General features: G+C 36.8%; 1 protein-coding gene and 1 pseudogene across 8 annotated transcripts in view; one reads left to right on the forward strand and one right to left on the reverse strand.

The window, feature by feature from the left end:
• SETD2 (SET domain containing 2, histone lysine methyltransferase) overlaps window positions 1-24,361 on the forward strand; it is a 125,187-nt gene that overhangs the window by 61,892 nt on the left and 38,934 nt on the right. For 5 of the 8 annotated variants that reach the window (XR_005374956.1, XR_005374957.1, XM_038566632.1 and 2 more), the window contains exons 12-13: window positions 540-1,202; window positions 22,583-22,631. Coding sequence is in view for 3 of the 8 variants with exons in the window: in XM_038566632.1 (XP_038422560.1) it covers window positions 540-1,202; window positions 22,583-22,631 (712 nt within the window). In the remaining 5 variants the exon portion in view is untranslated. Of the gene's footprint in view, window positions 1-539; window positions 1,203-4,054; window positions 4,338-22,582; window positions 22,632-24,361 lie in introns of those variants that run through there. The other 3 variants (XR_005374958.1, XR_005374959.1, XR_005374960.1) reach the window with 3 other exon arrangements.
• LOC119864698 lies at window positions 8,636-9,017 on the reverse strand (annotated as a pseudogene).

The raw sequence follows: 24,361 nt of genomic DNA on the forward strand, positions 1-24,361 counted from the left end.
GGAGTACTTTGGAAGAAATTCTTGGATTTCAGAGTGGAGGGGTGGTTATCTCTGAAGAAAAGTCTTTTTTGTTAGCTGTTTCTCAGAGGCTAAAAGAGGTAAGTACTATCTGCATTTTTTGTGGGTAAAACATCATTTAAATATAGGTTGTTGCATAGTTCCCAAGCTTATATCGCAGTCACTTAGAAAACTTTTTAGAAAAACATAGCCAGGATGAGGCCCACTACTATATATATTTTAAAAATTACACAGGTTTGAGAACTACCAGTAGAGGTTATTAATTGGTCCTATTTGATCTTGTGAGCAGTTACTTTCTCCACATCTTATTTTTGCTGGTCAGTCTTTAAAAAGTTTTCCTTCCTTTCTAGAGGAAAATAATACTATGACATTTAAATCCTTCTGTAGTTATAGGGACTTAGGTCTTAAGACTTTTAAGAAAACCCACTGCTCTTACAGGAATGATCTGAGTCCCAACCAGAGACTTGAAAAGTCAACTCTGTAAAGTGATGTGATTATTTTTTTTTATTTTGTTTAATCAGATTATAAAGACTTTGGAACACTTACCCATTCCTACTAAAAATATGTTGGAAGAAAGCAAAGTACTTCCAATTATTCAACGCTGGTCTCAGACCAAAACTGCCATTCCTCAGTTGAGTGAAGGAGATGGGTATTCAAGTGAGAATACGTCACGTGCTCACACACCACTCAACACACCTGATCCTTCCACCAAGCTGAGCACAGAAGCTGACACAGACACCCCCAAGAAGCTCATGTTTCGCAGACTTAAAATTATAAGTGAAAATAGCATGGACAGTGCAATCTCTGATGCTACCAGTGAGCTGGAAGGCAAAGATGGCAAGGAGGACCTTGACCAGTTAGAAAACGTCCCTATAGAGGAAGAGGAAGAGTTACAGTCACAACAGCTACTCACACAACAGCTACCTGAATCTAAAGTTGAGAGTGAAATCACTGTGGAAGCCAGTAAGCTACCCACAACTGAACCAGAGGCTGACACTGAAATAGAGCCCAAAGAGGGCAATGGCACGAAACTGGAAGAAACCATTGCTGAGGAAACCCCATCCCAAGATGAAGAGGAGGGTGTATCTGATGTGGAGAGTGAGAGGAGCCAGGAACAGCCAGATAAAACAGTAGATATAAGTGATTTGGCCACCAAGCTCCTGGATAGTTGGAAAGACCTAAAGGTAAGAAAACATTTTTGTTTTAACCTGAATTACTCAGGTCTAGAGTTCAACGAATCTTAAGTTGAATTACCTACTTTCCTAACTATACATGTATTTGAAAAATGGAATACCATCTCTCTTACTGACAGCTGATTATAAATGTCTCAAACATCTTTTAAACTTTGGTAAGAGATATAGCAGCCAAACTAATACACAGATGTCCCCTTTTCTTCATTTAGAAAAGCATATCACGGCAGTGAATTTAGTTATTCAAGTGCTCTTTACATTAAAAACAAAAACAAATCCTTTGAATAACGTATGATTCTACATTTGAAAATTCTTTTTTTTTTTTTTTTTTAAGATTTTATTTATTTAATCATGAGAGACACAGAGAAAGAGTCAGAGACACAGGCAGAGGGAGAAGCAGGCTTCCTGAAGGGAGCCCAATGCAGGACTCGATCCCAGGACCCTGGGATCATGACCTGAGCCAAAGGCAGAGGACCCAGGTGCCCATACATTTAAAAAGTTTTTGTAAGATTCTATGTAAGAAAAAGAATCTTGAAATTAATTGGAAATTTGTATTAGATTAACTAGAAATTAAAATTAAAAATTAATCGGAAAACCAAGGATTTGGTTTAATTTAGCAACTTCTCATCAAAAATGATTGCACATAAATTTCTATTCTAGTAAAACAACTTTATATGGAGCTAGTTGATATTCAGTTCCATTACTGTTTTTGAAATAGGCTTGCCTTTAAATGCCTATTTCTTTGGATAAAAGATGTTATCTAGAGGAAAAATAGAGAGATATGGAACCCTTATGCTTAATACATGCATAATCTCTTGTTAATGTAGCAATATGTGCAGGGTGTGCTTTGCAGAAAACCCAGGCTGGGTCTTAGATAAACACAGGAGTGAATAACAGGATGAGCCTAGGAAAGAGGTAATACATTTCGATTCTAAGTATTCTGGATCTGGGATTCAGGTCTTGAGGACTCTGTGGGAACAGGTTACTTCCTAGCTTCTATTTTTCTGTTCCTCTCTTCTGCCAGAAGTGAAGGAGCCAGATAAACCAGCAGTACAGGTTTATTTGCAGCAAGATGGACATCTGAATCCTCCTTGTCCCCAATTATGACTACAAAGCACACTCATTAGATCCTGTGATTTGACCCCTATGGAACTGGCCTCACACTGAGCAAAATGAGTAGTTGGTTGGTTGTTCACTGTACTTACTTTTGGTATTTGTAATTTGCTGTTGAGACCCTTCTTTAAGTAGTGTGTGGTTTCAGCTCTCGTTGACCTATTTGAGCTCCTACTCATACTATTCTTTCACCACTTACAGTTTATCATGAACTCAACCTTATTAAACCTTATGAAATCCTTCCTTTTTATAAACTTTAATAAAAGAAAGGATTCATAGTAAATCCGGTTATGATACAACATGGGAACTACAGGAACCAGAATTCCAGTTAACTGAAAGAGATGCTGGGGACGATCACTTGGGTGAACCTTCATTTAAGGCCTGCTTTGTAAGGGCTCAGGAGTCTGGAAGAAGTCCCTCTTGTGTTTGGAGACTGCTAGTAGAGCCTGTACCACAACTGGCTTCTTAAGGAAGATGGGAATGGAGACATGTACACGAGTGGACATAGAGCCTTACACACGTTGTTTTATAGAGCAAGAGGGGGGGGGGGCAGATCTAGTAGTTCACTTTTGCCTGCTACGTCTCTGGTTGACATTTTAAAAATGAGACATAGTTATGATTTCTTAAAAACCTGTCTCTTAAAATCTGGAAAAAGTAAATACTTTATTTCTCTATAGTTTTTTTTATTGTAATGGTAGTGGTTTAAATTACTCTCTGAGATATTCTTAATTAGCTAAACTGATCAATTATGCTCACAGTTGAGATATTTTTGAGTCCTACAAAATTATTTCTTCCCCTGCTTGTTGTCCTCCCTCCTCCTATCTGAAAGATCAAAGCAGTTGCATAGTACTATGTAGTTTGATGATCCTCTTGACTTGAGGTTTAAAATTTTATTCATATTTAAAATATATCCTTCTTAACCTCCATACTTTGGATTTATCCTAATTCTTAGCATCAAGGAAGCCATTAAATAAGATTTTCCTTCTTCAAACTTTAGTTTGCTCTGGAATCATTACCCATCTAGAATTGCATTACTGAGAAATGTAACTTGACTGAATTCTGATGTTTTGTTACACATTGGTGCTGGGGCTCTTAATTCATCTGTCATTCTAATTAACATTTGTCATGGTTCTAATTCCAAAACTCTGATTGTGGTTGTCCTTAAATAAAATATTTTAGCTAGCATCTAACCAGAACACTGAAATCAGAACCCATAATATGAACATGTTTTAGGTGAACATGTGGACTTGATGTGATTATTGTATACTCCTACTATCCCGGCATTGAAAGAGTTAACTACTTCTGTCTGACTTCCACCTATGTGTTCAAGTAGACGTTAGCAGAAAAGAAAATGTCTTACTCATCCAACCTTTATTAAGCACCTGTTGCCAAGCATTGTTTTAGTTTCTGATGTTAATTCTGAGATCATACTAAAAAAACATTGATCTAAGATGGTGGTTATGTTAGCCACTTCAAGCTTCCCTGACCTTCTGGGGCCACTTTAACATTGTTGGACATGTGTTCCACCTGGCCTTTCTACATACTGGATGAAGTGAAGAATTGAAAGAGGTTGCTTCAGATCCTTAATCTTGATTTTACTGTGAAGGCAGACCATAGGGATCATCAGTAAATGAGAGAGGGTGGGAGGGAAGGGAATGAAGCTTCATGAATTACTCTTTGTCCTCCCAGATCTGATGATGATCCCCCTTGTAACTTGAACCATTTCCATCTAGCTTCTCAGGGCAGCAAGGAGCTTGTTAACATCACCAGCTGACCATGTGTCTCCTTTTCTCAACTCCATTTTCAACTTCGTGCTGAAGAAAAACAAGAACCTAGCGTGCATTCTGTGAAGAAACAGGAAGATGGTTGGGAAGTTGGATGATGCATGAAAAATATAATAGGTGAAAAGAGGACAGAGGTGGTTAACTCACTGGCGCCGGCGTTATTTTGGTGCGTCCATTGCCGACAATGGATGTCGTTCTGGGAAAATCCCGACTCCTGGCGAGAAAGGATTAAGTGAGCTACTTTTTCTATACCTCTATACACAGGACTGCTGCCTTGGCTTCACAGGGCTTACACATTTTGACTCCTAAAGTAGACCTCAACAGGAAACATCTCCTGACACATTGCTACACATAAGTGTGTATTCATTTTCACATGCAAATTTGCCAGGCTACATTTTCGGCAGGGACATGTACATATATTTCTGTTTGCAAAAGGAATTATTGTACATCACCCCTCATGCTGAAAATCTACCCTAGACTTCACAGGGCAAAACAGCTGGTTGTAAGTGGTGATTAATTATAATTTGACTGGAAAAGTCTTCATTTGGATCATGAGAAGAGGTAAGGTTCCCGTGAATTTGGCAGTTTTCGTTTCAGTTCAATACCCAGTAGACTGTGATGGCTAGTGATTCCAGAGCCTCTCTTTTAAATACTTAGATTATAGGATGTGCATCTCTCTGGAGATTTCTCTGCAGAGAAATCTGGGTAGATACAGTTATACTTGGATTAGGTGATTTAGGGGCAACATTCTGTACATGTGATAAGTAGGACTATTTTTTTTTTTTTTAGGACTATTCTTTAATGGTATTCTTATTCTTATCTTTTCCATGTTTATCTCAAGACGTTTTCTTTAATTCGACAAACATATTATTTGCCTGGACAGTTAAGTGTTAAAGTCTTTATAGAAAGTTTAAAGAAAACACAGTTACCCAACTGAAGTTTTGAGTCACTACATGAGTTTTGGTCTGTAACCAATACTGTATGTGGAATATGCTATGCAACATTTCAAAATGAAATTATGTGCCCTGGATTTCTGTGATAAATTTCCAAATCCTTCATTGAGATGATTCTGTATCCATAAGGATCAATATTATCCTTTTCTTTAAAATTCAGAATTGCCCCTAAAATTGGTCTCAAATACTGCTGTGTTGAAATTTTTTTTTTTTAATAAGTATCAGACTTGGTAAAAGATAAACCTCATCTACAACTTACTGGTAGTCCCTTTTGTTATTATCAGATAACTCCTTTCATCTAAATAGGGACCACATCTGCCCCATTGCTTGTTTTTGTAAAGTTTTTTGGGAACAGAACCATATTCATTCGTTTACAGAATGTCTGGCTGCTTCTGCACTGCAAGGGTAGAGTTGAGTAGTTGCTTCAGAGTCTGAATGGCCAGCAAAGCCTTAAGATATTTACTGTCTTGTCCTTCACAGAAAAAGTTTGCCAGTAATTGATCTAAATGGTAAAGTTCAGATGCTGGCTGCTTCAAACAGTCTGATTTTGAGTGAAGTCTTTTTGACACTTTATTCTTTTAGATGTGCTCTTAATTTGTTTCCCTAAGGACATAATGATCATGTTTCAATAGCTCATGAAGTTTAAAAAAAAAAAAAAATTCATGAGAGACATAGGCAGAAGGAAAAGTAGGCTCCCCCCAGGATCCTGGGATCATGACCTGCGCCAAAGGCAGATGCTCAACCACTGAGCCACTCAGGTGTCTTGGAAAAGCTACTTTAAATAATTTGGATGTAAGACTGAGAAGTGGGAGAGGATATCCATGATAGAACTGCTGGGGTAGAAAAGACCTTTAAGGAGGAATGTTGTTTTTTCCCCTCAGGACCATGATCAGGTTAGTTGGAAACTTAAGGATTTTTTGAATATAAATAAATTGGTATAATCTAGTCTTATATGTAACCATAATAAAAATATGTTAAGTTTTTCTTCTTAATACTGTTATGTTAACTCTTACTTCTGAGGTAATTCCAGACTTATAGGAAAACTGCAAGAATACTATTTTGTGCATTCTGCATGTGATACATTCTAGTGACAAACACAGAAAAAAGCTCAAAGTTCCTCTTATCCCTTCACCCAGATGCCCCAAAGTTAACATTTTACCAAATTTGCTTAGTCATTTTCTCTTAATTTTTTTTTAACTTTGAAGGAGTAAGTTACAGATATGATGCCTATTGCCCCTAAGATATTTTAGTATATATTTGGTAAAAACAAGGACATTCTTCTGTATGACTGCAGTATATTTATCAAACCCAGCAAGGTACAATGACCTAATACTGTTGATTATCTGAGCAGCAGATCTCATTCAGATTTTGCCAGTTATACACATAATGTCCTCTATAGGAAAAAAAAAGTCTGGTGTAGAATCTGAGCTAAGTGTTACATTGAGTTGTATCTCATTAGTATCCTTTAATCTGGAATAATTCCTCAGTCTTTCTTTGCCTTTTATAAACTTCCAGTTTTTAAAATATTTTTGAAGTTATTAAAATTTTCCTCAGTTTGGGCTTGTCTGAAGTTTTCTTTTGGATTCAGGTTATACATTTTGTCAAGATTATTAGTGTCCTTTATTTGATGGTGATTTGTCCTGTTATTGGTATCACCAAGTTTGATCACTTGGTTATGGAGGTATCTGCCAGGTTTTTCTGCTGTAAAGTTACTGTTGTCTCCTTACAATTAAAAAGTGTCATAGGGGTTCCTGGGTGGCTCAGTGGTTGGGTTGGCAGGGACATGTACATATATTTGCCTTTGCCTCAAGTGGTGATCCTGGGGTCCTGGGATCGAGTCCTGCATCAGGTTCCCCACAGGGAGCCTGCTTCTCCCTCTGCCTCTCTCTCTCTCTCTGTGTCTCATGAATGAATGAAGTCTTTAAAATAAAAATCATAGAGGAGCACCTTTGGACATATGAAAATACTCTGTTTTTTATCAATTTATTTATTCGTTTTAACATCTGGCAAATTTGCCTGAATCACTAACGACTATGGTTGCCAAGTGGTGATTTTCTAATCCATCATTCCTTTTACTTGTGTGTTTTGGTTGACCTTCTTGTAAGCAAGAGCTTTCCCTGCTTTCTCATGTAGTTCTGTATTCATTGATTAATATCACTTTAGACTCTTGGATTCTTGAGGTTCATGGTTCTTAGTTTTTTGTGTTTTTTTGTGTTTTTTTTTTTCTATTTTACTTTTCTATTAGACATTCTTCCAAAAACATTATTTTACCCTGTATTTTACTGAGTTATTAGGTATTATATTAGCATTAGAAAAACTCGGAAGGGGGGTACCTGCTTGGCTGGGTTGGTTGGGCGTCTGCCTTCAGCTCAGGTTATGATCCCAGGGTCCTGGGATTGAGTCCCACTTCAGGCTCTCTGCTCACTGGGGAGCCTGTTTCTCCCTCTCCCTTTGCTCCTCCCCCTGTTTGTGCTTTATCTTTCACTACTCTCTCTCAAATAAATAAAATATTTTTTAAAAAGGGGAGATAAATGTGGATAATTAAACTTATACGAAGGAAGAAAATTATAACAAAGGACTGAGAGCTTTACACATTTAAATATGAAATTATAATTTGTAAACTGCATCTGAGAGCAAACTTCATTTGTTCAGTTAATGTTTTTTTAGTAGGCTCCGTGCACAGCGTGGAGCCCAGCATGGGGGCTCAAACCCACAACCCTGACATCAAGACCTGAGTTGAGATCAGGAGTTGGACGCTCAACTGACTGAGCCACTCAGGCGCCCCTGTTCATTTATTTTTAACAACAAAAATACACTTATTTTTCAATAAGGAAACTCATTTAGAAACTATTTTTATTTTAAAAATAGGCCTCCATTCAGCTGTAGATATTTTTCCCCAAACTGCAGTGAGATTTATTTTGATTTGGGAAGAAAATACCATTTGATGGCATGAAATGCAAAATTTAAAACTTTTTTTTTTTTAAACATCCCAGTACAGAATTTTTAAGACTATTAGCGGAAAGTAGATGAATATTAAGTGCACTGTACTAATTACTGACCAGCTACTGGTGTTCTGTTTCTTCCCTAGTTCTTTCAAGGAGAAGTTAAATTGAATCATCAGCAGAATGATCTTTATACTTTATAAGCAAAATGAGAGCTTTTGTTTACATAGCTTTTAGATTTTGCTTTTCCTAGTTTTATTCTGAAACTCAATTTTACCCCAAACCGTAATTACCATATTAGCATTGTAATGCAGTCTTGTATGCAGTTCAACAAAGCAAGTGGTATGCCAGCAGGCTCTTTTCACCTAGAGTTTAGGAAGAACAGAATTGGTCACAGCTGTTTAAAAACAAATCTCCGGGCACCTGGCTGACTCAGTTGGTGGAGCATGCAACTCTTAATCTCAGGGTGGTGAACTCAGGCCCCATGTTAGGAGTGGAGCCTACTTAGAAAAAAAAATTAAAAACAAATTTTATATTGTTTGCCAATGTGTAGTTTCTAAGTTCTGACAATCAAATATATGGGTACATATCTACATACCTCATCTTAATTTTCAAAGGTAGACAAAAGATATTCTTCATAGCCTAGCTTTGCCTGGCTGAAGCTGAAGACTTTGTAACTTCATAGCCAGACTCATGTTGCAAGTGATTTTCAATTTGTCTTGAAAGAAGGCCCACTGAGTATTCATTCTGCTGGTCTTTAAAGCCAGCAAGTCTGGGCCAGCCATTGTGATTGTGTATTCAGCCTTCTTATTCAAGTTAAGAAACACTGATCCTTTACTGTTCTTCATATCCACCACCCTGGTGGCCTTTTTACCCCCGGGCCATCCTTCACCTTGAAGGCAAAATATTACTAATTACTTCACAAACTTTTCCCATTCCTCTTCAGACTACAGCTCTGGCTGGAGCAGCCTCAATTTGATGAATTCTAAAAGAACTGGCAGCTTCAGGGAAACCCATCTTGTAGATGTGACAACCACGCTTGCCCCAATACTAAATTATGCTGCAGAGCCTCATGGATTCTTGGTTTATACACTAAATTATGACCCATTAATTTCATTTATTTGCATAAATTGTCCCTTGTTTGGCCAGTGTGAGACCTTTTCAATTCCCCTTCTGTGTGATTTTAACATGTCGCCATTACTTTTTTAACCTGGTACAATATGCTATTTCAGGTTTCTCTTGTACTTTCCCTTTACCCAGCCCTGGAATTGGCCATTTGTCTAAGAAGCTCTGGTTCTCTTGTAATGGGAAATGATGTTTAGAAACCAAGATCTGGGCTTTAGATGAAGTCCTTGCTACTGGGGCATTGCTTGTTGGAGCTGTCAGCAGACTGTAAACATATCCATATTTATATACTTATATGTATATAAATATATACACGTTAAAAATACACATATTTATAAATACATGCATATACATAGGAATATATTTACATATATACACATATATGTGTGTTTCTAGATGAGTAAATGTGGGAATACATAAATGCCTGTCATTTCCTTGTCTTTCCTTCTTTTAGTCTGAGACCACACCCTCTTTTGAATCATTTGAATTTCCCTGTGACTCTCACTGATGGTTCTTATTATGCCTGTCCCTTGAAAGGTGGTATTTCTTGGAGCGCCTGAGATTTCTTTTGTCCTTCATGTTAAATAGGTCACGTTGTCTCCTCTTTGCCGTTTTAAATTTAGGCTCCTGTCATTTCTTGCTAGGACTTTGCAACAACCTCCTGTTTGTCCACGTTGCTCCCATTCTTTCCCCCTTCATGTTATCCTTTATTACACTTTGGTGTTCTCTTTTTAAAAACACATGTGATCAACAGGAACCTCTAGTAGCATCACAGAGATTTCCATTAATTTAAGAATAGAGACTTTAGGGTATGGCATGGGAAGTACTTCTGTGTTTATGTAACTTTCTTGCCCAGCAGTGTTTCTTACACATTTAGTGCATGAGTCACATCAGCCTATTCATACATACGCGCTCTTACATGTCCTTGTACATGATGTTCACTTTGGTTGGAATGTCGTCTCTTTTTCTTTCCTTTTAAAATCGTCCTTTATCTGGAGTTGCAGTTGCAGTTTATCCTTTGTGATGCTTGTCCTTTTCTGTATTTCTATACAGTGATAGAACTCTTAACAGATTACTAAAATTAGTTGCTTAGATGCTTATTTCCCATCACATGACATCTTCCAGAGCAAGGACCATTTCTTGATTTTTATATAGTAAGGGTTACTTTTATTATGGTATCTTTTAAATAGTGGTTATAATAATACCTCTTAATAATAGTGAATGACTAGTATGTGCCCCCTACAACCAGTAGCCAGAGTGACCTTTTGGAACTGCAGATCTGTTCATGTCACTGTCCTTTTTAAAACTTTTATTTATTTATTTATTTATTCTTTTTAAAACTTTTAAATGGGAACGCCTGTGTGGCTCAGTGGTTGAGCATCTGCCTTCAGCCCAGGGCGTGATCCTGGAGTCCCAGGATTGAGTCCCGCATGGGGCTCCTTGCAGGGAGCCTGCTTCTCCCTCTGCCTGTGTCTCTGTCTCTATTTTTCTGTCTTTCATGAATAAATAAGTACAATCTTTAAATAAATAAATAAAACTTCTAAATGGTTCCTCATTACACTGTTAGAGTGAAATCTGTTTTTCTTCATGAGGCTTGCATACCGTGGCATAGTCTGGTCCTTAATCCTTTATGCCATGTCACCTCAAGCCATTCTGGTTCACCAATGGGTCTGTGCTACTAAGGTCCATACACACACAAACACACTTTCACTCATTCCTGAAAACACTGTCTTGTTTAGATGTCTCTTCTTGTTTAAGTTTCATCCTTTCCCTGGGAAAGCCATTCTCATTCCTCTGAGACAGTACTCAGCCCTATCTATATGCCTTATAACATCCTTTCCAGCCATAGCCCATAACATTTCATGCTTGTACAGTGTGAGAGCAGGGAGTACTTCTGTCTTGGTCACTCAGGTCTCCCCAGGGTACCATGAGGGCCTGGTATGGCCTTTGGCACTTCATAAATCTTTGAATGAAGACGTGAAGAATGTCCATCTTTTTCCACTGTATGATGCTGCTTATTGAATCTGTGGTGTGTATATTTTATTTGGTAAATTATCAGAAAATATTTCAGTGTCATATAATCTTTACAACTCTGTGAAGTAAGTGGTGGTGTTTTTATCCCCTGTAAAATGTAAAGAACCAGGCCTATGAGCTTGTGACTTAGCTTTTAAGTGACAGAGCTGAAAATCGATTCAAATCTTTTGATTTAAATCCCCTATTCTCTTCATTCCTTTTTCTGTTCCAGTTAATAGTGATTTCTATATCCTTGCTATTTTGCCTTGTTCATATATAATTATGTACCTTTGGTGAATACTTCAGAGTTCTCTTAATTTCCTTCTGATTTAGAAACTGTAATAAGTCCAAATTCATTCTGAAATCATAGGAGCTACCATTTTAATGTGTTCAGGTATCTTTTTTCCCTTAATGATGAAGAGATTTTCAACCTGTGATCTCTGATTGAACTTAAGGGGATTTTCAGAACCCCTGAAATCATATGCAAAACTGGGATTTTTGTGGGGCAAATGTCCATAAATATGAGCCACTTCTCAAGGATGTGTATATGTGTGAGTTAGGAAAGGAATGAACTGTGGTCCAGATAGTATTATCTAGATGATTTGGACCCCAAGAGGGTTCCTGCTATTGTTTGTGTTGTCTTCAGTATCTTTCATTGATGTTTTTATAGTGTTCAGAGTACAGGTCTTTGACTTCCTTGGTTAGTAAGTTTATTCCTGGATATTTTATTATCTTTGGTGCAATTATAAATGAAATTGCTTTCTTAATTTCTCTTTCTGTTGTTTCATTATTAGTATATAAAAAATGCCATGGATTTCTGTATGTTGATCTTGTATCCTGCAACCTTACTGAATTCATTTATCATTCTAGTAGTTTTTTGGTGGAGTCTTCAGGGTTTTCTATATATAGTACCATGTCATCTATAAATAGTGAAAGTTTTATTTCTTCTTTACCAATTTGGATGCCTTTTACTTATTCCTCTTGTCTGATTATTGTGACTAGGACTTCCAGTACTGTGTTAAATAATGACCCCCTGCAGCGCTGGGTTGATCAGTGCAACATATAACTTCAGTACAATCACCTGGGGGGCTGTGGTGATTTTTAAGTTTTGATTAGAAAAGTCATAGAAGTAGTTAAATTTGAAAGGTATAAGGAAAAAAAATCTTAGATTTGGAATTAATTTGCCTTGAAAACAGAACTCTGAAATTAAGAAACATTTAATCATCATGACCTTGATTATTCTTCAATGATTATTTACCAGCATGAAAACAATTACTTTTCTACACACATATTTACTATTGGGCTAGAGAGGCCTTGAAAGTAAGGACTTGTGTCTGCTGTCCTTACTTGTGCTTTAGTACTTAGTGTAAACCCAGCACATTTAGGTCTGTGTTGAATAAAACTGAGCATTGCTAAGATTCTTTGAATTAAAGTCGAGCTGGGTAAGACTGGAGAAGAAGGAAGGGCTGGGGGACATGTTTAAAGTGAACAACAGTGAACTAGGGTTTTTTTTTGTTTGTTTGTTTTGTTTTTTTAAGGTATTGACACTTGCTGAAGAGCAAGCAACATTTAGAAGTTGCCCTGAGAGTCGTTGGTTCCTTAGGCCTCTGCCTGAGACTTCATGACCCTCAGGTGGTCATCTTTCCTATGAATATAGCCATAATGCCCCAAACGTCTTTTGGTACTTTGTTGAGGGCTTCTTCTGAGGCATATTATCTTTTTCTCTTCTTTTCATTTTAATTTTTAAATAGGCCATTCCAGTACATGATACAAAGTTCAAAAGGCATACAGTGAAATGTTTTGCTCCTACCCTTGCCCCCTGTCCTGTTTCCTGAAGGCAGTCAGCACAATCAACTTCTTGTGTACCCTTCCAGGGATAATTTGTGTATATTATGTGCATGTATCTTCTTTTTTATAAAGCTGGTAGCACTATTTAGCTCCTTGGGGTTTTTTTTTGTTTTTGTTTTTTTTAAGATTTTATTTATTCATGAGAGAATAAGGCAGAGAGAGAGGCAGAGACATAGGCAGAGGGAGAAGCAGACTCCAGGCAGGAAGCCCCATGTGGGACTCGATCCTAGGGCTCCAGGATCACGCCCTAGGCCAAAGGCAGGTGCTAAACCACTATGCCACCCAGGCGTCCCAAGTTGATTCCTTTCTTTAGCTTAGCATGGACTTTTTATAGAAGTCACTTCAAACAACATATACCTGTTGGATAAATTACTAAAAGTAGAATATCTGAGTCCTGTGTTATCTGTAATTTTAATAGGTCTTGCCAAATTGATCTTTACAGTTATATCAATTTAACACTCATCAGCAAAGTATATGCATAAGGGTGTCTATTTCATACACCTTGGCCAACACAATTATTGTCTGACTTTATCTTGGTTGAACTGATAGGCAAAAATAGAATGTTATTGTAGTTTTAATTTGCATGTCTCTTATGCATGAAGTATTGAGCATTTTTACATTTGTATTTTCTATTTTGAGAACTATGACCATATGTGTTGCCCATTTGTCTGAGTGGCTGAAAACTGAAATTCAATTTTATTACCTCCCATTTTGTGGGGACCCAGTTGTCTGAAATTAGAAGAGTATCTTCAGGGGCTTAAAAGAATAAATAAAATTATTCTACTCCCCTTTTTCCTCACTCTCTTCCTCTGCCCCTCTTATGTGTGTGATTTTATGAACTCTCCAGACATTTATGCTCTCCTTAAATTTTCTTTGTAGTCAGATCTTAAGACTTCTGTGACCTAATGGAGATCCCTCTATTCCCACTATTTGTAATACAGTTTGTGAGGTAAAAACCACACTCTTGTGCTGTGCCAGGACATGCTGATAGGAGTTAACAATTCTTCCTTCTGTTAAAGGGAGCTAATAGAACCATTACCATTGAAGGTATTTCACAGAATTTGTGCTGAGGGAAGAGGAACTAGGGTACATAGCAGTATTTGTCCAGTAATTTTTTTTTCTTTGATTGGGCCTTGGGGTAGTGTAGGGCCATAGATATTGAGGTTATATGTTCATTTTTTATTTTGCTGTTAATTAAGAAAATGGATTTTTAATTTATTTTCTATTCATTCACTCATTTATTCATTCATTCCTTTATTTATGAGAGCTCACATGAGCCAGGGGGAGGGGCGGAGAGAGGAGGAGAGAGACAATACCAACCAGACTGCTGGCTAAGTGCAGAGCCCAATGCAGGGCTCAATTCCATGACTCTAAGATTTTGACCTGAGCCAAAACCAAGAATCAGATGCTCAATGGACTTGGTCACCCAGGTGCCTCGATTTTTAATCTTTGAACTAGTGTATAGAACCTGTGGATCAGGTTCCATCACTGGTCATATCTTACCCAAAGTTGTTGTGTGTTTCTGAGTTCTTACCTCTTTTTCTAAGTTTTCAGCATTCAGTAAATCCAGATAAGTATTCGGTATGTTTGCTTTTGATACTAAAACTTCACAAATGCCTTAAAATCCTGGGATATGATGGGGTTTTTTGAAATCATTTTCAAATACATTCAGTTACCTTGGAAAAACTTCTCACAGTTAATTAAATACATAAAACTACATTCATTTATATATATACAAGCAGATACACAAATATATGGTGTTCTCAGTATCTTAATCTTCACGTTTTCAAAATCGCTTAGAGAAACAAAACATTATGACAAAAAAACGTTAATTTTCATCCAAACATCCCATCTCTGCTGACATTAGCATCTGTCTTTGTCTAAAGGGTTGTTGTCTGTCTTAGCTAAAGTCACGTTGTTATTAAAAATTGGGCAATGCAGTACAAATACAATGCAGACCTGTTACAAAATAAAAATGCATTGATTTTCAGAAAGAGTAATGAAAGGATTCTGAGAGACTAAGGAATAGTGCAAAAAAAAAAAAAAAAGGAATAGTGCAGCATCATGGTATCAGTCCATTATTTGGGAAAAGTATACCAAAAAACATCAATGGTGGTCTTAACTTCTTGGGGAAGAATTAGTGATGTTTTCTCTAACTTACTGATTTGAAGATTACAAATAAATTTTAGTGAGTTGGTGAATTTGCACAATCTGTGAACAAGGATAAATGGAATCATAATGCTTTTTGTGTTTGGTTTTTACTTAGCATAACATTTTTAGGATTCATCCATGTTGTGGCATTTATCAATACTTAATTCCATTTTATAGGTGAATAATATTCCGTTGTATTGATATTTTTGTTATCCATTTATCAGCTATGGACCTTTGTGTTGTTTCTACTTTTTGCCTGTTAGGAATACAGTTAATACATAATATTTATGTACAACACTGGTTTATTTTGTGAATATTTATGTGAACACTGGTTTTCATTTCTCTTGGGTATATACCTAGAAGTGGAGAGTTTGAGTCATGGTAACTCTATATTTAACTTTTAAGGAATTGCCAGTCACTTTTCCATGATAGCTGTACCGTTTCACATTCCTACCAGCAATGCATAAAGTTTTCAATTTTTCTACATTCTATTTCACTTTGCATAATATCCTCAGCGTTCATCCATGTTGTCATAAATGGCAAGGTATCTTTTTTTTCTCATGACTGAATAATATTGTATCATGTAATTGTACACTATATCTTCTCTATTCAACTATTGACAGACACTTAGGTTGTTTCCATATCTTGGCTAGTGTGAGTGATGCGGCTGTAAATATGGGAGTGCAGCTCTTTCAGAGATCCTGCTTTCATTCTCTTTGGATATATGCTCAGAACAGGATGGCTGGCAAGTGTTCATTAAAAAGTAGGAAAATACTGTATGAATCAAGTATAAAGACCTTCCACCTTTAAATTTTATTTTCTTTCAAGTCATCCTATTTTTCTGTATGTACTTTCTCTCTTGGCAATCTCCTAAGTACCACAATCAATATAAGTTATCTCTTAAGATTTTCCCAAAATGTGGATCTCTTTCCTTAGCCTCTTTCCTAAATTTCTGATCTGTATTTTCAGCTGTTGACACTTTGCCTTTCAGACGCAAGTACATAATCTTCTCTTGCAAGCTGATTCATCATTCTCTGTTGTACGTTTTTATTAATAGCATCATCATTTTCTCAGTAACCCATATCCATATCCATCTCTCTTTATTAAATAAAAAAAAATGATCAGGGTGCCTGTGTGACTCAGTCAGTTGGGCGTGGGACTCTTGATTTTGCCTTGGATTATGGTCTCCTGGTGGTGGGATTGAGCCCCCTTGTGGGGTACAGAGTCTGCCTATCCCTCTCCCCCTCTTCCCCTCCCCTCTGCTCAGGTGAGTGAGCACGTGCACATGTTCTCACATTCTCTCAAAATCTTTAAAAAATTGCAATTTCTAATTATAGCAGTCATTCTAAAAATGCAGTTTCTAAGTAAAATTTTCTGTTAGGGACTGTATTGTTGGAAGAGAACTTTTTATAAAATTATGATGAATTTGAATGACATCTTTAGGTCTTTTGCAAGTGTTATTTTAAGTAGCCACTACTTCCTGGTTATTTGTGCAAAAGTAGAGCTTGGATAATTGAATGCCTAGTTGTTGAATTTATATATAATATGTATTAATATGTCTGTGTCATATTCTATATGCTAAATAATTCATTTACATTAACTTTCCAGTGTTTTACTATCAGGAATTTTTTTTAAAGTTCTAGTATGGTACTATTTGCACTGTAGATAATTTATGAAATGTGTGACACAGAACTGAGAATCGTGAATTTTAGACCCCCCAAGGTCTTGAGTTTCAACATTCTCTTCTGGGAAATAAAATTTTGAGACCTATAGATCTGAAAAATGCCTTTATTTTATTCTTGCATGTTTGGGAGATCATGTAACTATCATTTGGGAATAAAGCTTTCTTTAAAATGTTTAAGACATATCATTTTCTACTTACAATGTTGCTATCTATTGAAGTCTGATGCCATTTCAGTTCCTTTGTAGGTGCCTTGATAACCATCTGGTGACTCATATCTTTAAGTTTTCTTTCTTTTTTTTTTTTTTTAAAGATTTTATTTATTTAATCATGAGAGACACAGAGAGAGGCAGAGATACAGGCAGAGGGAGAGGCGGCAGGCTCCATGCAGGGAGCCTCACGTGGGACTTGATCCTGGGTCTCCAGGATCACATCCTGGGCTGAAAGTGGCGCTAAACTGCTGAGCTACCCGGGCTGCCCCGTATCTTTAAGTTCTAAAAAATTTTCTTTTTTTTCTTTTTCTTTTTTCCCCTTTTTTCTTTTTTTTTTTTTTACTACTTCCCTCAGTTTTCTTTCTCCTTGCTTTCTGGTATACCTATAAGATGTAAGTTATCTATATAGCACTTACCCTCTAATTTTATTTTTTGATTTCCCATTTTCTTTCTTGACTTTGGTTCTGCTTTCTGGGTGACATTCAACTCTTTTATTCTTATGTTTTCTTTTCTTTTTAAAGAGCATCTTATTTCATAGGTACAGTATTTTTTTTTCTTTGTGAATCATCAAATGAAAGAACATGAAAGAGAATGGAGTAGAAAGAAATTTAAGTCTACATGTACATTCATACTGATTTCTTAGAAAGAAAAGATAATACAGATGAGTTTATACCTTTTTTTGTTCTTCCACTGTCACTTTCGAGGACTTCAGGATGGAGTTGGAATAAACACATGTGTTCAGTATACCATGTTTTTATTCTTTGCCTCTTTTTTTCTATATACAACTCCTAGTCATTTTTCAGTATAATTCAAATACTTATTTCCTTCAGGATGCTTTTTCCAGTCCTCTCTCTTAAGGCCAGTTTTAGTATAAGATAGTGTACATTTACTTTCTCTTCCTTGAATGGTCAGGAGGTAGCAGTTGTGGTTAAGTGTATGCTTTGGACAGAGACAAATCTAGGCCTAGATCCTGGGTCTAATATATAGCTCACTGTGGCACCATATGACCCTAGTATATTTAGCCTCTCTAAACCTGTTTTCTATGTGATGTAGATACAGCAAAGGTACTTCTTATAGCAGTGTAAGAATATATGAGAATGCAGTTAAAGGACATGGCACATAATAAGAATTGTCAGCCACGATTGTTAGCCTGTGAATCTCTTGGTGACTGGTACTGTGTATCTTCAGTACCCTTTAAACATAGGAGACCTTTGATATGTGCTTTTTATACCTGGTTTCTACCTGAATACTTGTTATATAAATGAGCAAACCAGATTTCCACATATAGCTATCAAAGAACTCATGCTTTGTGTCTACAAATTAAAAACAACACGCATATTTATGTACTTTTATAAAGGGATGTTGGATGCAGTGTTTGTGCATGAGCTTATCAGTGATTCAGTGATTATCAAACAATTTCTGAAGATTGATTCTGAGCCTTTGACTGAAGAGTAATGATTAATTGACCCAAGCATAGGCTGTTCTAAGCATTGATAAGAGTTCAAAATGTTGCAGATGCATGCTTATTAATCTGACCCTGGAAATACAACCCCGCAAATATGTTTGTGGCTATACGTGAGGCCTATAAACAGCATTCTTACCAGCGATGAAAGAGAGTGAAGGTATAAATTTAGTGATTTTTTTTTTAAATGAGCTTGTGCAATACTTGAAGTTATTTAGCACTGTGTGGTTTTGATTTCTGCAAATTATGAGTAGAATTTCACTTATTGGTCCATGCCACAGTGATTGGGTATTGCCTGTGTGCCAGACATTTTCTTGGTGCTAGAGATACAGCAAAGAGTAAGACAGTCTTGGCCCTTATGAATTATAGCTTTGAGTGCATGTGAATGTGTGTTACTTAGGATCAGCACCTAGACACCAAAGAAGTAAAAACAGGGTGTTAGGTAAAAAAATATTAGGTGGAGTGACCTAGGGTCAGACTCTTTTAGGCCCCTCTGAGGGTAAGGATAGTCCCCAAACCCAGGCCTCCTGACTCACAGTTTAGAGTTCTTTCATAACATACCAGTCTCTTGAGTAAAATTTTTAGCAGACTAAAGTGATTTTACATGGAGGGTAAATATAAATGAAGCCGATTCAGATAAACATTTTTCTGTAATGGTCTGGAGATATGACAGTATTCCAGAGTTCCATATCATGTAAGTTAACCTTATTGCTATTTATTCACAGGATAGAATGATTTTAAGAAATATTATAGTAATCTTCACATGACTGTTTCCTTCTCAGTTTGCGTTATTGTAGAACTTTGGAGAAATTCAGGACCTCAAAGTAGATTATCTGAGTTTCCAGTTTAAAATTTTTTTTTAAAGATTTTATTTATTCATGTGAGACAGAGCGAGAGAGAGGCAGAGACATAAGCAGAGAGAGAAGCAGGCTCCAGGCAGGGAGTCCAATGTGGGACTCAATCCCGGGATTCCAGGATCATGCCCTGGGCCAAAGGCAGGCACTCAACCACTGAGCCACCCAGGCATCCCTCCAGTTTAAATTTTATAAACAGCTTTAACTGTATGAAGAGGAGGATCAAGTTAGTAGCTCCCAAGCGCTTGGGTGCATGTTGATGGAACTTGTTCCCCATAGTGTTAGACACAGTAAAAGTCAATAACTCTTGGTCACAAGTCAGTAATAATCATCCATTTTATTTATTTTTTATTTTTTTGTTTTTTTAAAGATTTTATTTATTCATGACAGAGAGAGAGAGGCAGAGGGAGAAGCAGACTCCGTGCAGGGAGCCCGATGTGGGACTCGATCCCGAGTCTCCAGGATCATGCCCCGGGCCGAAGGCTGCACTAAAACCGCTGGGCCACTGGGGCTGCCCAGTCATCCATTTTATGAACATCAGAATACATTTTCTACTCAGCACTTGCTCTAAACTTTATTTTTAGAGGGGGCAGTGGGGGAAGGGAAGAAGAGGGAAAGAGAGAATCTCAAGTAGCCTCCACAATCCCATGACCCTGAGATCATGACCTGAGCCGAAATCAAGACTTGGATGCCTGATTGAGCCATCCAGGAGCCCCCAGTTGCTCTAAACTTTTGAATGGAGTTAAGAATATATTTTTGAGAAACATTTCAGCTGGTACATTAGTTGCCACCATAGAATGGGTCCCAGCTTGAGATCTGTGTAATAAATTATTGTAATAAACACTTGTAATGAACTTAGACCAAAGAAACTAGGTAAAAATTGTGTAATCGTTGACACAGACATGTCAACTGTGTATCTATATGTTCTAAGTACTCTTTATGAATGAACGTGTTACTTTTTGGAGTACCTAGATTTACAGTGCACCTAATGCAACAGCCATTTTGAAGCCTTTAAAAATTAATAGAATATTGTTTTTTTTGTTACAGTGTGGGTAGGTGCTGATAAGTGGCATTCTTACTTTTTCCCCAAGTTTGGTAACTTCTCTGGGGGGTGGACAGAGGAGTCAGAGCTAACTAAGAGTGTCAGCTTTTCCTTACTGTATTTATCCATGATTCAGTATGACCCACAGCTGAACAATGATAGCTGGACCACTTCAGACATCCCTCTAAGGAGCGCCCCCAGATGTCTTTGAGCTGAGGACAGGCATACACAATTCATTCTCATTCACCTCTGTAACAAGGAATGAGTGAAGGCTGCTAAGAGAAGCTGGTAGTTCAATGGTTCTCAACCTTCTGTAGGCATCAGAATCATCTGGAGAGCTTCAAAAAGAATTAGAGATGCCTGGGACTCATGCCCGGAATTTTAGAGTTTATTTGTCAGGGACAGTATTTCTATGAAAGTTTCCTGGAATGATCTAATTGTGCACCCAGAGTTGAGAATCACAGTTCTAATGGAAGTCCTACATAGGAAAGAGGGGTTAGGGGAGTAGAGGATGCCACCTACATTTATGCATAAGTTCCTTAAGTAGTACTTCTTCCCAAATAGTGCTGACTGTTCACCATATCCTGTGTCATCTTGTACAGAAGATAAAATTGTTGTGGAGTCATACTATCTGATAGCCTCATAACCTTGGACAGATTGCCAAGTTTTTTAAGTAGGTTTTCCCATTTGTAAAATGGAGATAATAGTACTTACCTCATAGAGGTGTTTTGAAACTCAGAAAAGGTAATGCTTTGAAATGCTTAATATGATACCTAGCACACAGGTGCACATCTAGTTACAATAATCATCTTTATTAGGTGATTTATAAGCATGCCTGGAGAGTTGAAGGATTTTTTTCTAAAAAACCTATATTCATATAGATTACCCCAGTATCTGGTTTGTATTTGTCATCTGTAATTGCAACTGAATATTAAATCTTGACCCTTCGTCAGTTGTATAGCATGTGGATTATTTCTTATTTTCCACAAATATGCTAGAGCCAACAATCATGTGGAAAGAGGAATTCTTTTATTTTCTTGGAGTACAATTGCTAAAAAAAAAAAAAAAAAAAATGGAATTACCAAATCATACAGGTATGGTCTATATTATGAGATTACTCTAAAGGAGGAGTATCGTGATAGATACTGTTGAGGATGTGTGGATTTGCCATTTGCCCACTTACTAAAGTGACTGGATAAGTAAATGTTGAGTACTTGATGACTAGAACAGTGAGGAATTGTCAGGAAACAGAACATGTTCTAAGCCTTAGATTTTATACATGAGAAAAGGTAGTCAGGGTTTAAAAACATAGTTTACATTTGTCAAGAACAATTTTGGTATACTATTAGATGGCTGTTTCAAGAGCAATGATGATCTAATGCTTTTCTTTTTTTAAAATATGAAAGTAAATGTTACATTTGGTCATTAGCCAAGTTGGTTTTGCATTTATAGAAAAATATAAATAAGAGGCATTGTCTTTACACATAGTTTTTCTGAGATGTTTTTTATATAGCTGAGTAATTACTCACCCTTCTTCCCTTAAGTAGAGATGGCAAGTGAGAAGTTAGAATTGTTCTTATGAATACTCTCAGTAAAGAAACTATAGATGACTTCATTTTATAGGCAGAAAACATACAGAAGTGAAGATTATCAGGAAGTATATTTCTGCTAGAAATATAATGTCCCAGTTATTTATTCTATTTGGCTAATGAAATCATACAAGTCTTTTGATGTTTAAAAAACAAAACATGGGGATCCCTGGGTGGCGCAGCGGTTTGGCGCCTGCCTTTGGCCCAGGGCGCGATCCTGGAGTCCCGGGATCGAGTCCCACGTCAGGCTCCCAGCATGGAGCCTGCTTCTCCCTCCTCCTGTGTCTCTGCCTCTCTCTCTCTCTCTCTGTCTATCATAAATAAATAAATATTTTTTAAAAAAACGTAAATATACATGATAAAATGTGTGTGTGTGTGTAGCCTCTAGGCTACAAATTTTTACTTACTTTTAAGAAATCCATCTTTTTTTTTTTTTTTAAATCAGAATCTATTCTTATTTAAAGCTAGATATAAGTCAAATTTTGGAGAATAATTAAATACCAGCCCATTCCTATTCCTTTGTTGCCATGTGAAATTAAGCAGCTTCAACACAATCTCTGCTTCTACTCCACACCAATAACCCTTCTCTTGGTTTATTTTTCCAGGAGGTGTATCGAATTCCAAAGAAAAGTCAAACTGAAAAGGAGAACACAAGTAGGTATTCAGAGGTACTCTGTGTATATGGCTTTACAAATACTCTTTTGGAAATATGCAGAGGTAAATGATATGAACTTTAGCAGACAGTATGTAATTAGGTAAATGAAATATTTGGTGTAAAAGTTTGGAAACTTGCTTTTTTATACTTTCTTAGTGAATTTTTGCCAAAGGAGATGTCCCTTTATACTAACTGTGTTGTTGCTTTCCTTGAAGTCATGGCTTTTAGTAGCTTTTCTTCCATTTATTTGTTTCTCTAGAGCAAGCATTGTTAAACCTGTATTCCTAGATGTTTGTGTCTTTACCTGTAGATGTTTATATGCAAAATCCTTTATTTACATTATGGGGAAAATACAAAACTTTCATCAGATTCTCAGGAAGTCATTGATCCCTCACAAAGTTAAGAATCATTATTACAGGGGTACCTGACTGGGTAGATTGGTAGAACGTGTGACTCTTGATCTCAGGGCTGTGGATTTGAGCCCCACATTGGGTGTAGAGATTACTTAAAAATCTTGGAGGAAAAAAAGAAAAAGAAAAAGAATCATTATTACAGAAAAGATAACAGGGAGGCCATGGTAGTCTGGTTTCTGTTTTTTACCACTTAGTTATGTTTCCAATATCAATATGCTTCTTTAAAGATGGAAACAATAGGTCAATTATTGTGGCTATTGTCAATCTCTTGAGCCCTCCAGTATTGACCCAATATAAATAGAGGGAATGAGCCAGTGTGGTCATATTTTTGGCTTTTTTTTTTTCCTTTTTATTTCTTTGTTTTGTTTTTGGTCTTTTTTCTATATTTTTGACATGAGCTTTTCATAATCTTAAATCTTACTGGTTAAATAATCTTATAGGTTAAAGCCCTGTGAGGTATACTTTGCATCATTGTTGGGGTTTTATTTTTGTTTTGAATATTTTTAACTCTATTGGTTTAGTCTTTTCATAGCCAAACATCCATACAGTGCAGAGAATTTTTCCCATAAGAAAGAAGGCAGTGTTGAGTAGTGCAGGTTGGCAAAACCAGTGGCACCACTGTAAACTTGATGATCAGAGGCTAGCTTTTCTGGGTTCAGTGGGTTGAAAGCATTAGCCATCATGGGCAAAACTTAAATACCTATAAGGGTTTCCCCCCCCGTGTTTTGCAAATACCTAGTCTGGTATGCCCTCTGAGAGATGCCTTCTGAAAATTGTTTATAATGGGTGACTGTAATCTTCTCAGGAAGCAGGAATCTTTTCAGGAATCTTTTGTGTGCTAACTTTAGTCCCTCCCTCTCCCTTTATGTGCCCCCCTCCCCCCAGTAGTTAGGCTTTTTAAAGAAATACTTAGAGTTAAAGCCTGGCTTCTATGTTACCCATCAATGTCAAGCAATTAAAGAACTTAGAACTTTTAAAATTCCTAAGAACTGTAAAATATTTTGGGAAATATATAGTCTAGCGTTACTGTCATTTTATAATAGGAGAAAAATTGGCCTGAATAAATGAGATAACTTCTGTACCTCACATATTCTAAGATGCAGAGTCAGAATATGAACTAATAGTATGATTCCTTTTCTTGTTTTACCAGGATATAGTGAAGAAATAGCTGCATTTTAAGGAAGTTAATACCAGTGCAAGGAACCTTGTTTTAAGAAGGAAATAGAATAGTCATGGGCAGACTCAGATGAAACTAGGTAGTAGTATTTCACAAAAGGATGTTGTGCTAATTCCTTATGAGCTGGAACAGTTGTTTT

Source organism: Canis lupus, chromosome 20 (assembly GCF_011100685.1).
Source record: "Canis lupus familiaris isolate Mischka breed German Shepherd chromosome 20, alternate assembly UU_Cfam_GSD_1.0, whole genome shotgun sequence".
Lineage (NCBI taxonomy): Eukaryota > Metazoa > Chordata > Mammalia > Carnivora > Canidae > Canis > Canis lupus.